Source organism: Anas platyrhynchos, chromosome 5 (assembly GCF_047663525.1).
Source record: "Anas platyrhynchos isolate ZD024472 breed Pekin duck chromosome 5, IASCAAS_PekinDuck_T2T, whole genome shotgun sequence".
NCBI lineage: Eukaryota > Metazoa > Chordata > Aves > Anseriformes > Anatidae > Anas > Anas platyrhynchos.
This window is the reverse complement of record NC_092591.1, coordinates 56599194-56613044: the sequence shown is the minus strand read 5'-3', so window position 1 is coordinate 56613044 and position 13851 is coordinate 56599194. Positions and strand designations below refer to the sequence as shown.

The window sequence follows — 13851 nt, the reverse complement described above, 5'->3', positions numbered from 1 at the left end:
AAGTATTTAGCACTCTAAAAGTGAATGGATTGGAAAATCTGGATTTTTTTCAGATTAAAACTATTAAAAAAGTCAGAGTTATTTCCCCCTCCATTTTAGACCCACAGTAATGGATACTACGTGGAAGAAAAAATCAAACATGGGTAATTACTTGGAGTCATGTGGTATAATGCAGTCAAAAATATTTTGACTCTTTTACATAAATGGGGGAAAAAAAAAACAACTTAGTAGACATCTGTTTCTAACAACCTTTCTCAAAAGACAATAACTTTATATCCCTGTTGAAAATGTGTCTCAGAAATAACTGGTCTGAGAGTTTCCAGGAACGGATGGTTACTTTTAGAAAAAAGCTTCATCAGAAAGTTTTGTCTTTTTCCCAGAGAAGAAAGACATGCAAAATAGTTATTGGAACTGATCTGCAGTGAAACTAAATGACAGGGAAAAAAAAAAAAAAAAAGATTTCACTGGCACAATTGCCACCATCTGCAAAAAATACAAATCTTTTAGGAAAGAAGACATCACCATTTCAGAAAATGTATTTTACACATGTCCGATGAGCTCAGGCACCACCGACACATGCATACAGGCTAGAGGACCATATCTACATGTATACACGTCTGTATTTAGGTAGCACTGCAGGCACAGGCAGCGTGGGTGCCCGCAGTGCGCAAGCTTGCCTGCAAGCTGTTGTATTTGTGCTTCTCAAAGTGCGCGACTTAACTCTGCTAGCAATTACAGCTCTGAAACTGCCAAAGCCACAAATCGCTGAAGCAAAGCATCTAACAACCAGCTGAAACACTGAAATTAAAATTCTGGAAGGTTGAACTGTTATGAGCCACATGGCAAAATAAACAAGGACTGAAAAACAAAGCACAGACCTGGAGTCTGCATCCTCTGGTTTTGACTGCCTGTGTTCTCTCCAGCAGTTCAGCAGTCACAGCTGTCACACGAATGAGGGGAAAAAAAGGAGCAGCAGTCCTCTGGAAACCACTACTTCAGGAGATGGAAGGTGACCTAACCATGAGTTTAACCTAACCAAACTTTATCGTGAGTTCCTGCCTTTTAAAGCTTTTTACTGTTTTTAAGAAACTTTCCTGATTTTTAACCTATTGCTTTCAGACATTTTGTCTAAATGGGCATTTCAGCGTTTGTTGCGGGACATCCTCATTTCTGCTGTACTGCACCTTGCCATGTCAACCCAATGCAATTACTTAGCACAAGTATATGGCAGCCTAGCTCACGGGGGCAGTTCTCATTAATTATTACTGTAGGATATGTTCAAATGAACAAACTCCTTTAGTAAAAAACAAACAAACAAACATTTTAACTTATTTCTCTAAAGAAGTCATCTATCAGGGCCCCATAGAAAAACTGAAAACACCAATGACAGTGTTAATATCCCGATTCAAACAGTGGAATCAGATATATGTTCAGTATGACATTATCACATTTTAAAGGACCATCGCTGTCTGAGGCCTTTAACCTAACCTAGGTTTTAACCTAGGCCAGCCTGAAAAGAGCCTCAGTGTACACACACAGAGGACTTTGCATACTGCACTGATAAGGTCTGGCACTGTTTCTAAAAGTGTACTCCTGATGTACTGCCATGGAGTTATTATAGTCACTTCCATCATGTAGTGAAGGTACAACTTACTCTTTTTTTTTGGTTTGACACGTTTGACGTCTAACTTTTTGAAAAAGAAATTACAACAAAAAATCATCATAAAAGCAACATGGAATGCAAATAACCACTTCCAAAAAAAAAAAAAAAGAAAAGAAAAAAGCCACAGCTGTGATAGTGTCAGCAGTGAAGGTTAACCTCTAACTACAGCAGTCTGGTGAGCTTGCTCTCGTATTTGCTGAACCAGTATGCAGGGCTGGCATTTCATGTCATCTGTAATGCTATGCTGCTGGGATATGATTAGCTACTTAAGAGCATGTAATTTGCAGTGGTGTAACTGCACTGACCAGAAGGAAGCTGATTCTAAACTTATCGTGATACACAATGAGAAACAGGTCTCAAACAGCCAACAAGCAAATTCACATCCTTTATAACTTCAGCCTTCTGTGCAAACAAAACCTGAGAAATGCTGGAAGAAGCAATCCATTATAATGTGCCAGATCTTCTCTGGGAATCTGAGAAAGAGCAGAATGACACTACAACACAAAGCCAAAGTTAATGCAGGCCCTTACTTAGTGCAACTTCCATAAACATATTTACTCAGATCTACCATGGAAAATAGAATTTGCAAAGCATTGCCCAAAGAACAAAAAGTATCATTAGTGTTTATTTTATCTGGACTGCTCCACTAGAGAACAGCAGCAGCAGAGGGGAGAAGTGGCCTCCAAAACAAGCATCGTGTTTAGATCCTGAGAGTAAGCACACTGTAAATATGCGAGAGAAGCCAAATCATACCCAGTTAAGGCTTCATAATGGAGGGAAAAAAGAAGCAATTTATATCCGAATCCCCGAAATTACAGTTATTGATACCTTTGCTAATAAACTTAGCCAGAGATCTAAACTAATTTGTCTGGGCATTAATTAGAGCAACAATCGATTTGCATCGATCCCCCCAAACGCTATAAAATGTCTTGTTAACTTCCACAGCATCTTCATTTTTCCAAATACAAGTTCTCACTAGCTGAGAAATCAAATGCAGTTTCCCTATATGAGGTTTGCATTTTCATCATGTTCATTCTGGGAACGTGCCTAAGCCTATTAAACAGTAAACAGCGTAGTTTGTTCTTGCCAAGGCAAAAGTAGACGTAGACGTTTGTATCAGTCACTAGAGGAAAAAAGTTCCATTCTGAATTACTAGACATCTGTTACTCGATCCACTGAAATGAATGGAAATACTACTCATAACTGAAGTTTTAAGCTAGATGTAAAAGGCTGAATCTAAATAACTGGCTTTTGTTTAGGAAAACAGGTGCTAGGAGTAAGGAAGATTTGACAGGCAGAAATTGGGAAAGATAATGGGCCCCTTGAGTTGTCCCTAAGTGCCAGACGAAACTCAGAGGTGGATGATACTTATGCTTTCCCATTTATAAACTTTCAGGAAAAACAAAACAAAACAAAATCTCCTTTCTTTGTTAGAAAAAAAAAAACACACACATCAAAAAAGAGCAGCATAAAACAACCTCAGACTCTCCTCTTGCTGAGCTCTGATGGAACCAATAGCTGGATCTGAATTTCACACCATCAGCCTGCCTCTACTTTCTTTTACTAAAATAATACCCTATTTTAATGGATACAGGCTTAGCTCTGAATCCTGATCCACAGCTTTCTGCAACAGCAGAACTCACAGGAACGCTGTCAAGGGCAACTGCAGAAATCTTGCAAGTTTTCACACATTCCATGCTCACAGTACAAAAGACTGACAAAGAAAGAAGAAATGATACTGTGCATCATGGCAAACCTGGTGATTTTATAATCATTCTCTCAAAACGGTGTATGATGTGTCGTGGGTGACCATTGCTTGTATTGCCAATGTTTCACTGCCCGTTGCACAAAATGCTTCTTTTCCAAAGGACGGTCAACTAGTGCAGGACGAATCAGACACAGAGCAAACACAACCTGAACTTCAGCACAAGACACTGGTGCGCTATGTGGTTACTTTTTAACAGAAGGCCATGGAAAGGGAAAAATATTTCAGTTATAATTCCCCTGCAATTCTAAAGATTTTTTTCTAAAAATAAAGCTTTAAATAATTTGAAGAGCACCAACATATGCTTTATCACAGATCAGTGGTGCTGCACAAGCCTCATTTTAAGATCTCCAAAAACTATCTGAAAGGAAGTGTCTTTTAGGAAAGTAAACACAGCCCAAGCAGCTGAACGCTGCTCTCCCTGCAAGTGACCCAGGACACAGCGGTCACGAGTGGCTGCTCCTGGCCTGCAGTCCAGAGGTTAGAAGAGAGAAAAGGGCAAACAAGCGTGTTCCCAAGGTTGGCTGTGCTTGCTTCAGCTGGGTGGACTTGGTCCTCATGCAAGGACCCTCTAGACAGGGCTGGCAGTGTCAGACCACCTGCATTTGAAACCTGTGTCACAGAGGCGGTTTGAACTCCTACCTGGTAAAAACAAATCTTCTCGCATCTCTGCTCTGGCTGCTTCAGAGAAGCATCGTTTTTTCAACCACTCAGCCTCATATTCGCTTGTGTGTTCATCGGGCCATGTAATAGATATCTTAAAGAATAAAAAGAAAGGTCATTTTAGAAAAAAAACAACCACCATGTAGACCAAACAAACAAACAACAACAACCACAAAAAACACAACTAAAAACTCCAACCTTAGAAATTACAAATATTGCAATATTTCAATCAGTAATATCAGCCCAGGCTTCCTTGCAGTGTAACTGCAAGCAATTAATGAAATCCCAATCTGAACACCATCCAAGTTCTGATACCATTTATAGATGGTTATTTTCACATAAGCACATGACCTAATTTGCTATTTTGTGCAGGCTGCTGTCACTGCGTGTGCTTTGCTTAGCAGAAAGTGGGGAATCACAGAAGCTGGCACACGCCACTGAGGAGAGCACTTTATCAACAACTCAGAAGAGAGCAAAAATATCTTCCAAAACACTGACAGCTGTCAAAACAGAAAAAGAACAAGACAGACACATGCAAAAAAATGTTAGGGGATAAATAATTTCCCTAGTTTTGACACTTTTTCCCCCTTTCAAATAATTGTATATTTTTCAATTCCTGAAAAAAAAAAAAAAAAAAAAAAAAAGGATGAAAAGTGTAAAGCTTTGCTTGCAATGAACCAAAGAGCTCAGTGCAGCACACACACCCCATGGAATTCTCTCATCTGCTGTGTAGGCTTCAATCCCCATTTCACAAAATTCTGGCCGTTCATGTTATGGTAAAACACCAGCATTAGTTTATGATTAGTGCTGTGCCTGCAGTTCCTGAGTGTACACAGAAGCAGGCAATCCCTCTATCACAGTACATTTGCTCGTTCAAAGGGTGAATTTACACTGCATTTCTTTTGGTAATGAACCATCAGCTTGGGAGCCTAAATAAACACAGCACCTTGTCTTGCAGATGAGCCCCGGCTGTTACAGGGCTGATTGCTCTGTCTGTAACTTGTTTTAAACCTCTTTAACTGCAAAATGAAGGAAGTGAGTTTGCATATCAAGGGAGCTATGTACTGCTTGTAAATAAACGTATAAAATCTAGATAATATACTAGGCATTTACATGTCAGGAAAGATTAAAATTTACAGCAAGGGCAGTTCCTCTCCCCTCTTGCCCAATGACCTCTCTTTTTCACAAGAAAGCGTTAACGTAGATGGATAGACACAGATACAGACACTAGGCCAGCACTGAATATTGGGTTCAACTTCAGTTTGAGTGTCTGCTCTAAAATGAAGTCTTTTGCACATTGGAAGATATCAGCTAATATACAGATATCTTCGTAATGAATTTAGATTATCGTCACTTTCCCATTTGTTTTTCTAATTTGCAAGTCACTTATAAAATAAAGAGAAAAAAGACAGATGTTAATGCAAAATTAGAAGTGTGGGGAATGCCTACATTTTCTTTTCAACATCTGATAATAAGGAAACGTTCAAAAAAGAACAATTATGTTCTGGAAACTGATTCTGTGCCCAATGCGTCACATCTATAAAGTAGTTTCATATACATTGGGAAGACCTAACTTGCCCGAATTACTCCCATTAGATCCTTGGGTTATTCTTAAAAGCAGTGCAAATCCACACTACTGATCATGGATAAATGAATGATGGTTACAGCATATCCTGGGGTTATCTCTAACTTGCAGATTAACGAGAATTGTTAAACACGTTTCCCTAGAAGAGCAATCAGTGCCCCCCCGAGTACCTTTTTTCTGTCTGTCAGAGTGACTTCCTTCGCCACGATGTCAACATCGAGGTCCTCGAAGAGCAGCCTGCGTGCCTTGGCCGAGCTGAGGAAGCAGTCGGGGCACTGGCAGTTGTCCCTCAGCCAGACGCATGGGTAGCGGCTCTCGCTCCCGTCCACCCAGTGCACGCGGATGAGGTGCTCAGCGTCCGGAGCCTCCACCTTCTGTATTGCCGTGCTCATGTCGCTGCTGTGGGCCCCTCGTGCTGTCCCCCGCCGGCGGCACGGCAGCAGGGTGGCCGTGGTGAGCACGCTCCTGTCCTGGAGCACGGCGTGGACTTTGGTCCCCCGCAGCACGTGAGCCGCCAGCCTCCACATCGCGGCCTCCGCGACCCCGCCGGACGGAGAGCTCCTACAGCAGGGTGAAGGGCAGTGTGTTACTGAAGGAGAAACTGTAATAGAAAGAGCACGTTGAGATGGCTCTCCCCACCTGTCTTCTACCTCAACGTTTAGGAGCATTCATTATCCTGTTTGGTTTTTTGAGGCACTCAAAACCATGCATTCAGACCCACCTATTCAGAAAGCCCTGGGATCAGCAGAGCTTCAGTTTGATTCACCATCTTCAGTTCCTGCAGTCAGTTCAATACTTACTGCATAAATTGTCTCTTTATAAAAGACACCTTCAGATGAGCTCCACAGCTCAAACGTAGGTGCTGCTACCAATCGTGCTGACAAGCTACGGCTTTGGAGTGCACGCACCTTAATTCCTGCTCTCAACACTATGGAAAAGCAAACGCTGCATCCATCTCCCTGCAGGGAAAAGCTTTGAAATACAAGAAATACAACTTGAGCTACGACAGAGTTCTGCAAGAGCTCATTTCTCCTTGCACAGGCAGCCTGCTTTCTATACGTACGCTGGGTTATTTAAAGCTAATTGAATATTTGAAGTTAGCTGTATGCTGTACTGAAGAAAGACGATGCATCCAAACCTTAAATTACAAGAGAAGTTCTGATCTAATGTTTTTCTTATTCAGGAAAGCACTTGGCCTCCCCTCAAATCAATAAAACATCACATTTGTTTTTAATAGACTGTTTAATCATTTTGAAGTTTGTGTATTTATTTCCAATGTGTTCAGTGTCTTTTTCTGTTGTTTTTGTTCTTCTACTCAGAGGGCAAAATATTGATGCCCTGTCAGGACCAAAGCCTCCCCACTTGTCTTTGCACAGGGAAAACCTCATTAGCGTCAGTGTTTTGACACACTAAAACCTACAGAAGTTGTCAGAAGGTTTTTGATTTTCTTCCTTTCCTTTCTTTAAGTTAGAATTACGCTGTACAGGGCCCCAGGGTCTCTTTTTGTTTTTATTTGATTTGATTGAGTACAGCAAAGCAGAATATTGATTTCTACTTTCTTTTGTCTGGGCATAGCAGTCCCATCAGAACCCATTAATTACCAACTTCCACTTGCAGTTCAGCCCGAGGAACAGCTTTGTGCACACAGGCTCAAATCTCTTTTATCCAAAAATGGATTCATATCCAGATGTATCTTTCCTTTTATACATACACACACATGTATATGTGCACACATGTATATGTAAATACACACTAAGCACTATTCAAGCACAGCAATTTTCCTGTTGACTGTAAAAATATTTACACCAGGGGACTGGCTGCAGTTTCCTTCTGAAACGTCTTGCACAAAGTTTTATTATGTATGGCTGCAAAGACATGGTATGTTTTAGTTTTTTTTTTTTAAAACATAAAACAATCGGATACTTATTCTAATCTCTTTGAAACAAAAGACAAGCACTGGAACACAATGAATGTTTCCAATATACTGAAACTTTAGAAGAGCTGGTTTCCGAGCAAGTAACAACACCACCACTTTAACGTACTGTAAACTTCTGCTGCATCTGTGCTGGTTACACGGTGGTTCTGCTCAAGGCAGTGGATTATTTGATGACAATGGATCAGAACCACAAGCACGCTTAATTAACCAGCATACAGCTTAGGTGGAATCAGGACCATTTAGATGCAGGAGCACAAGCCACAAAACCACTGCCTACCTGCTTAGGCAGCTCCGAGGCTGTCAATACTTGCCCATCTGCGTACAAAGTCACCTGAATCCCCCAAAAGCTAACATTATCCGCTCCAATGACAGCACAACCTGACAGATCTGGGTATCCTCACACACACCTTAAGAGGTGGCAGTTTATCTAAGATGGGTGAAGGGGAAGCCGCCCCTTGCAAGGCACAGTTGGGTAAGCACCATCATCAAATCATCAAAGCATCATCATCATGACTACTGAATTCAACCCAAAGCATTGCACTCATGGCCACTTGAATTTAAGAACAAGGTTAGAAAGCATACAAGCAACCTAAACGGTAGGAGCAATTTATTCTACCTGTCTTCCAGGGTATAACTCTTCCCAGAACCAACCGCCCAGCCAGCCCAGCTCCTCTGCAGATAGGGACACATCTCCGTGCACTACACCTATGGAGGCATTCCTTTACGCATCTGCTTAGGACAAGACCAGGAGAACCAGATTTGATTTTCGAAGTTCAAGGCCTCCAGGAAGCTCCTCTGGCTTACCAGGGAGAATTCTGAGAACTAGATCTTTTTGGTTCTGTAAAACACCCACCTAATTAGTTCGTTATGTGCTTTGCCTATGCAGTATTTCATACACTTGGTACACCACGCCATCCAGTTGTTCGGATAAACTTTCATGCATAATTTTCTCATTTTAATTAACGTGGCTTGCCAAATAACTTAAGTATTATTCGCATACTTATTGTTTAATTTCACAACCGGTTAAATCACTTTCATCGTTGGAGTCTTCATGTAAAAAGTAATTAAGCCTTTAATTCCCGAATGCCCTTCAGGGAACATTCATCACCAAGTCTGCAGTCCTGCTTGAAGTCTGACAGCTTCGAAGGGCATCCAGGCTTCTTGTATTTTACCATTCAGTTAAGAAATCCGAACTTGTTCCAAAGAGGCCCCTCGTAGTACTGCTGGTAATAGAAAACCACGACAGAGTATTTTTTATGACGAGAAATTAAGGTGAGTTTACTGTCTTCCTGTCACAGATGTTGCTTAACTGGTATTTGTTCGCAGGGTAATGATAACTCAGGCACACACAGCCTATCTCAAGCAGAATTTCTTCCAAGTCAGTGGCAGGAAGTCTCGAAAATGCTTTGGAACAAAGGTCAACCTCAAAAATCAGATGCAGCCAATCCTGCCAGACACAACTTCTAAATTAGAAACAAATAGATAAATAAACAAATCTTCTGGAAGTTACACATAATCTATGTTACAGTGGGGAAGGCTGTATGCCAAAGGGGAATTTCCAGCTTTGCTTAGATCCGAGAAGCACGGCATGGCAGCGTTCATCTTGCCTCACCTCAGACATGTACCAGTCACCTACACCCAAACATCGCAGGAGCCATCTGCAACACCTGTAACGAACAGGCACATTTAGGGCACACTTCACCTGACCTTTGCAGAAACCTGCTTCAGGATGAGACGAACTGAACTCTTATTTCTCTCCCCCAGCTACAAGAAGAGCCCCAGCAGCTAGCTCTGACGTGGATGTTACGCTGTCGGTGTTTACACTCTGCAAGACATTTCACGGTGGTAATTTTATGATGAACTGGTGCTCCTGTTCCCAGACCACTGTTTCTGCATACAACTTGCTACGCACAACACTGCTGGGAGAATCGTGGATGGTAGCAGCCCTAAACTTTGCTGCCAGGCAGAGCAAGCCTCTGCTGCTGTCAGTGGCACCCCCGTTCCAAGCGACGTCAGGTTTTGGCATCGGAGGTCCAACCTATTGTGAACCACAAAGTGCTCTCTTGAAATAATTCCAGTCCTAACAGCCAGACGCTGAATAGCCAGCCTCTGCACCCCAGAGAGAGGGGAGGATCTCTTTCCCAGACTGCAGCAGAAGCCTTCGATACGCTTAGGGTAGGAAACAATTCCACCGCACGCTTCACGGGATTAATAAAAATCACAGTATGTGGGTTTTTTAATATACAGATCTATTTTGTCTATTATTATTGTGCCCCACGACTCCAAGCCTATTCAGATTTTTCGTTTATGATGTCTGTTTACTGAAGTGAGTAGACTTGCACCTAAATGACACCGCTGTTAATTAGGAGAGAATCAGGCCCTTTGGATCCAATGTTAGCCAGGTTGGTAGGTATGCGAGAGGAAGCCATGCAAACTATTACAGCAGCAGATTTCCCTTGTGGTGAAGTTAAGCATTCACTTTTAAAATATACAACAGCGTTTGCATTACAACTTCTGTTTCTGTCTTCATTGTAAAGCAATCATTCGGGTTAACCACCTACCGAGAGAAATCTTGTAACAATAAAGAGGCTGTTTATTGTTTTCCTCGAGTTAGTCATATCATGGTGTCATTATTAAAATGAAAACCCAGATGACAGTGATTAAAAATATCTGCAACAGGGCTCTGGATGTTTTTCTTCTCAGACATACAAATTAAATAGATCTGCAAGTCTCGTTTTTGTCCCATATGCTGTTTCTCAGAAAAATATTCCCCCCTCAGCATTTTTTCTTTTTATTTTTTTACTGTTAGCATCAGTGGGGTGCTAGAGGATTCTGCGTTGTACACAGCAGCAAGCTGGCATGCCTTCACCAGACCTCTCTGGATGTGAAGCAGTTCCCAGCCACCCGGGGTTTGTCACGATGTTGTCACCACTCACCCTGGTGCTCCGTGCCCCCTCGCCCTCGCTTGCTCCATGGTTCTGCTTGCTCAGCTGCTGCTCCCGGCCTGCCAGGGCAGGAGGACAGCTCCAGCTCCCAGCTCTGGCCAGAATGACAGCCCTGCCTCCCTCCCGGAGCAACGAGTGACACAGCGTGTGAAGCTGGGGCAAAATATTCTTCCAACAGCACCGGCAAGGCCCTAGCTGCCACATGAACGAGCAAGCCCTGCCTGCTGGCTCTGCTTATTTCCAGTGTGCTGCAAGGAGAGGCATCCACGGACTGGGTGGATGTGTCTGCAAACTGCGTGCTGCTCCTAAGAGTTCTCCACAGGACGGTAAAGAACTTTGAACTGTTCATAGTGATGTCTTCAGAAAATCCTGCTATTGTTCACTTAAAAGTGCCACAGAAAAGCTACCTGCCGCCTTCCCACTCGCTGGCACAAAGACAGCGCTGCCTCACTCATAGGTGTATTTGCAAACAGTCACTGAGCTGTGAGTTTCCAGCCCTGATCAGTGACTGGCACAGCTGTAGCTATGGGGTTACACTCCTGTTTTCTTAATAACTAAGATACAGTCTTAAATACTGGAGAAATACTACTTTAGGCCTTAAAAACCTTGGAGTCCAAGACACGCAGGGAGCTGCTGGTAAAGAAAAACAAATCCCAATGCCTGGTGCCAGGCCACTGCAGAGAGGGGAAAAACACATCTCATATTCTAACAGGCTCTTGAACATGCTTCATGGCTTCAGTCACATAGCATATGGATTCTGCTAACAGCTTCAGTGTAGTTTTTCAATTTATTGACGATTGTTTAAACGTTTTTTCCTTTTTTTTTTTTCTTTTTTCCCCTCCAACAATAAAAGTAGGATGCTAATCTCAGCCTAATGCAGGCTCAATTACAAGCAAGAGTCCCAGGAGTTTTCATCCCCTTTCCCCCTCAAACTTTCCAGGCTGACACTTACCCACGTGGTGCTATTTTACACTCGGAATTGCATTCTGCGCTAAACGAGAAGCAGAACTGCCTGGTTTGCCTGAAGTTGTTATCAGGATGCTCACAACCACGGTCAAACTGAAAAGCAAATGGCTCAGAAATGCGCAGGGCGAGCTCTCCGCACCCCAGCTCTCCGCGTGCCTCGTCTTTGGGATACCCGCTGCATGACCCCCGAAGGCACCACGCGTGACTCTGCTCTGTTACCACTCATGGGACTTTCACAGCTTAAAACAAACGCTACCAGGAGCTTTTACGAGTCCCACTGCCCCATGCACACAGGCTCAGAGGTTTCCCCGCTCACAGCCGTGCTTCCAGCCTCCCCCTCCCTCCAGCTCATGCTCGCTGCTGTCCTTCCCCCAAATCCCCCCCCCTATTCAGCCTCCCCGCCCTGCTACCACCCGTTTTCCTGCCTGCTGGGGTCAGACACGCTCCGTAGCTGTACCTGCACGATTAGGGACGCGGCCAGGAGGGGTCCCCGCACCTCACAGCGGCCCCGGGCCCGGCCCGGCCCCCCCCGGCCCTGACAGGCCCGGCCCCGGGGAGGGCCCCGCGCCTGGAGGCGGCTCCGGGGGGGGCACGCAGGGCCCTAACGCGGTCTTTGGGATCCCGGTGTGTGTTTGGGGGAGGCGGGATGTGTTTAAAAAGGCCTTTGGACTGGATGCGAGGAGAAAGCCGGGGAAGAGCTGTCGTTTCCCGAGCCTTCTTTTCCAACAAACGCTCCCCAGGCATTGCAAACTCAAGCGTCCTGGTGGGAAGAGAGATAAAAGGGGATAAATCAGACTAAGAAACCTCTTTGCACGAGAGGAACAAAGTAAGGACCTAGGAGGAAATACACCTGAGGGTGTCCTTGCTGTCCTCACCAGGTGTGATGAGCTGTGTGCCCTTAGAAGCAAAAGGAGAAAAACAAACAAACAAAAATACACGTCAACACCCTGGGCTCTCTATGCCAGATCTAAACTACTGTAAATATCACCAAATATGAAAGATTCTCCTTAGCAAGATTGGTGCTGGGCCAAGCACTGCCTATGCTGTGGCATAAAAAGTCCCCACTGTTACAGACGGAGCGGCCTTGCCTGTACCCTCTGAGCTGATGGTGCAGGTGATTTGAGAGCCAGGCAAATCTTGTGAGCAGTAAGCTTCAGGCAGATGAGCTTCCCGGGAATAGATTTCAAAATAGCAATTACATATCCTCATTATTTAGTGCCACATACCTTCTGGGTGGTAAATACATCAGTGCAGTATTTATTTGCACCATGTGTTTCGCGTGGCTGAAGGGAGGGAGGTTCTAACAGACAGAATAATGCTCACGTGTTGCTGGGTCCCAGCAGTGGGATACAGCACCTACCCGGCTTTGAGATGGGGAGTCCCATGCTGGTTTTCAAGTTTTCATCTTGTACTGGACCAGGATCCTCACCTTCTTCAGCGGGCACAAGCTGGCTGTGTGTCTGAACTAAAAAGGAAAAGAAAAACCTTTACTGTCTTGGGTAATGAGCAATTCCTTGCGAGGGGCACAGCGAAGTTTTCCACCAGCTATGCCAGACATACTGGTCCCCCTGGGTACTCAGTGTCCCTGCTGTGGTGTGCAAAGCACCTAAAAAAGTGCTGGTGCCTCAGTATAACCCATGCGGGGAAAACCTTCGACACAAGGGTTGTCTAAGCAGACAGCAGTACATTCACAAAGATGAAACGTTGGCTAGTTGGATGGAAATAAGCATACACACAAGTATTAAATGACTGTTTAGAGACTGTCTCTCTCAGCATTTTGGCAGTTAAAAAGGCTAAGACGTCTGCAACTTATAGGAAATTAAATATTTTTGTTGGTAGTTATCATTCAACATCTTCAATAAAAAAATCTTCACGTGCCAAAGCAGTGCTTTAATGCATGGAGCTCATTGGATGTGTTCCTTTATTTTAAGGCAATAGTGGTAGGTTTACTTGCTTTAAATTTAGTGCCCAAATCCATTTTCCACCTTTCTTTCACATTCTTGCCTTACTTTTCTCCCATTTTTCTCTAAGGAACACACACATTCTTGGTTGTCTTGGCTGTCTTCCTGCTTTTTTTTTTTTTTTTTTTAATGAGTTTCTAATGTATACCCTTTTATTTTTGTTACCATTTAGACTATGCTATTTGAAACTAGGAGGCTGAAAATTCTAAATGATTTTTAGGATTCACTACATTGGACATCTGGCAGATAGCTGGGCATGTTTCATATATACTGTTTAAAAAATTCTTTAGTTATTTATTCCAGAATTGTCATGCCTCTCTATTAACACACAAAAAAACCAAAACCCAGAGAATTCCATACCTGCAGA

The 13851-nt window shown here is 43.4% G+C and overlaps 1 protein-coding gene across 1 annotated transcript in view; it reads right to left on the bottom strand.

The window, feature by feature from the left end:
* BBOX1 (gamma-butyrobetaine hydroxylase 1) overlaps positions 1 to 12121 on the bottom strand; it is a 44844-nt gene extending 32723 nt beyond the window's left edge. Inside the window, exons 1-3 of the mRNA XM_027458922.3 lie at positions 11981 to 12121; positions 5847 to 6237; positions 4071 to 4185 (exon numbers count right to left, since the gene is read on the bottom strand). Coding sequence (XP_027314723.3) covers positions 4071 to 4185; positions 5847 to 6203 — 472 coding nt within the window. The 5' untranslated portion in view covers positions 6204 to 6237; positions 11981 to 12121. The remainder of the gene's footprint in view (positions 1 to 4070; positions 4186 to 5846; positions 6238 to 11980) is intronic.
* Between the last annotated feature and the right edge of the window lie 1730 nt (positions 12122 to 13851).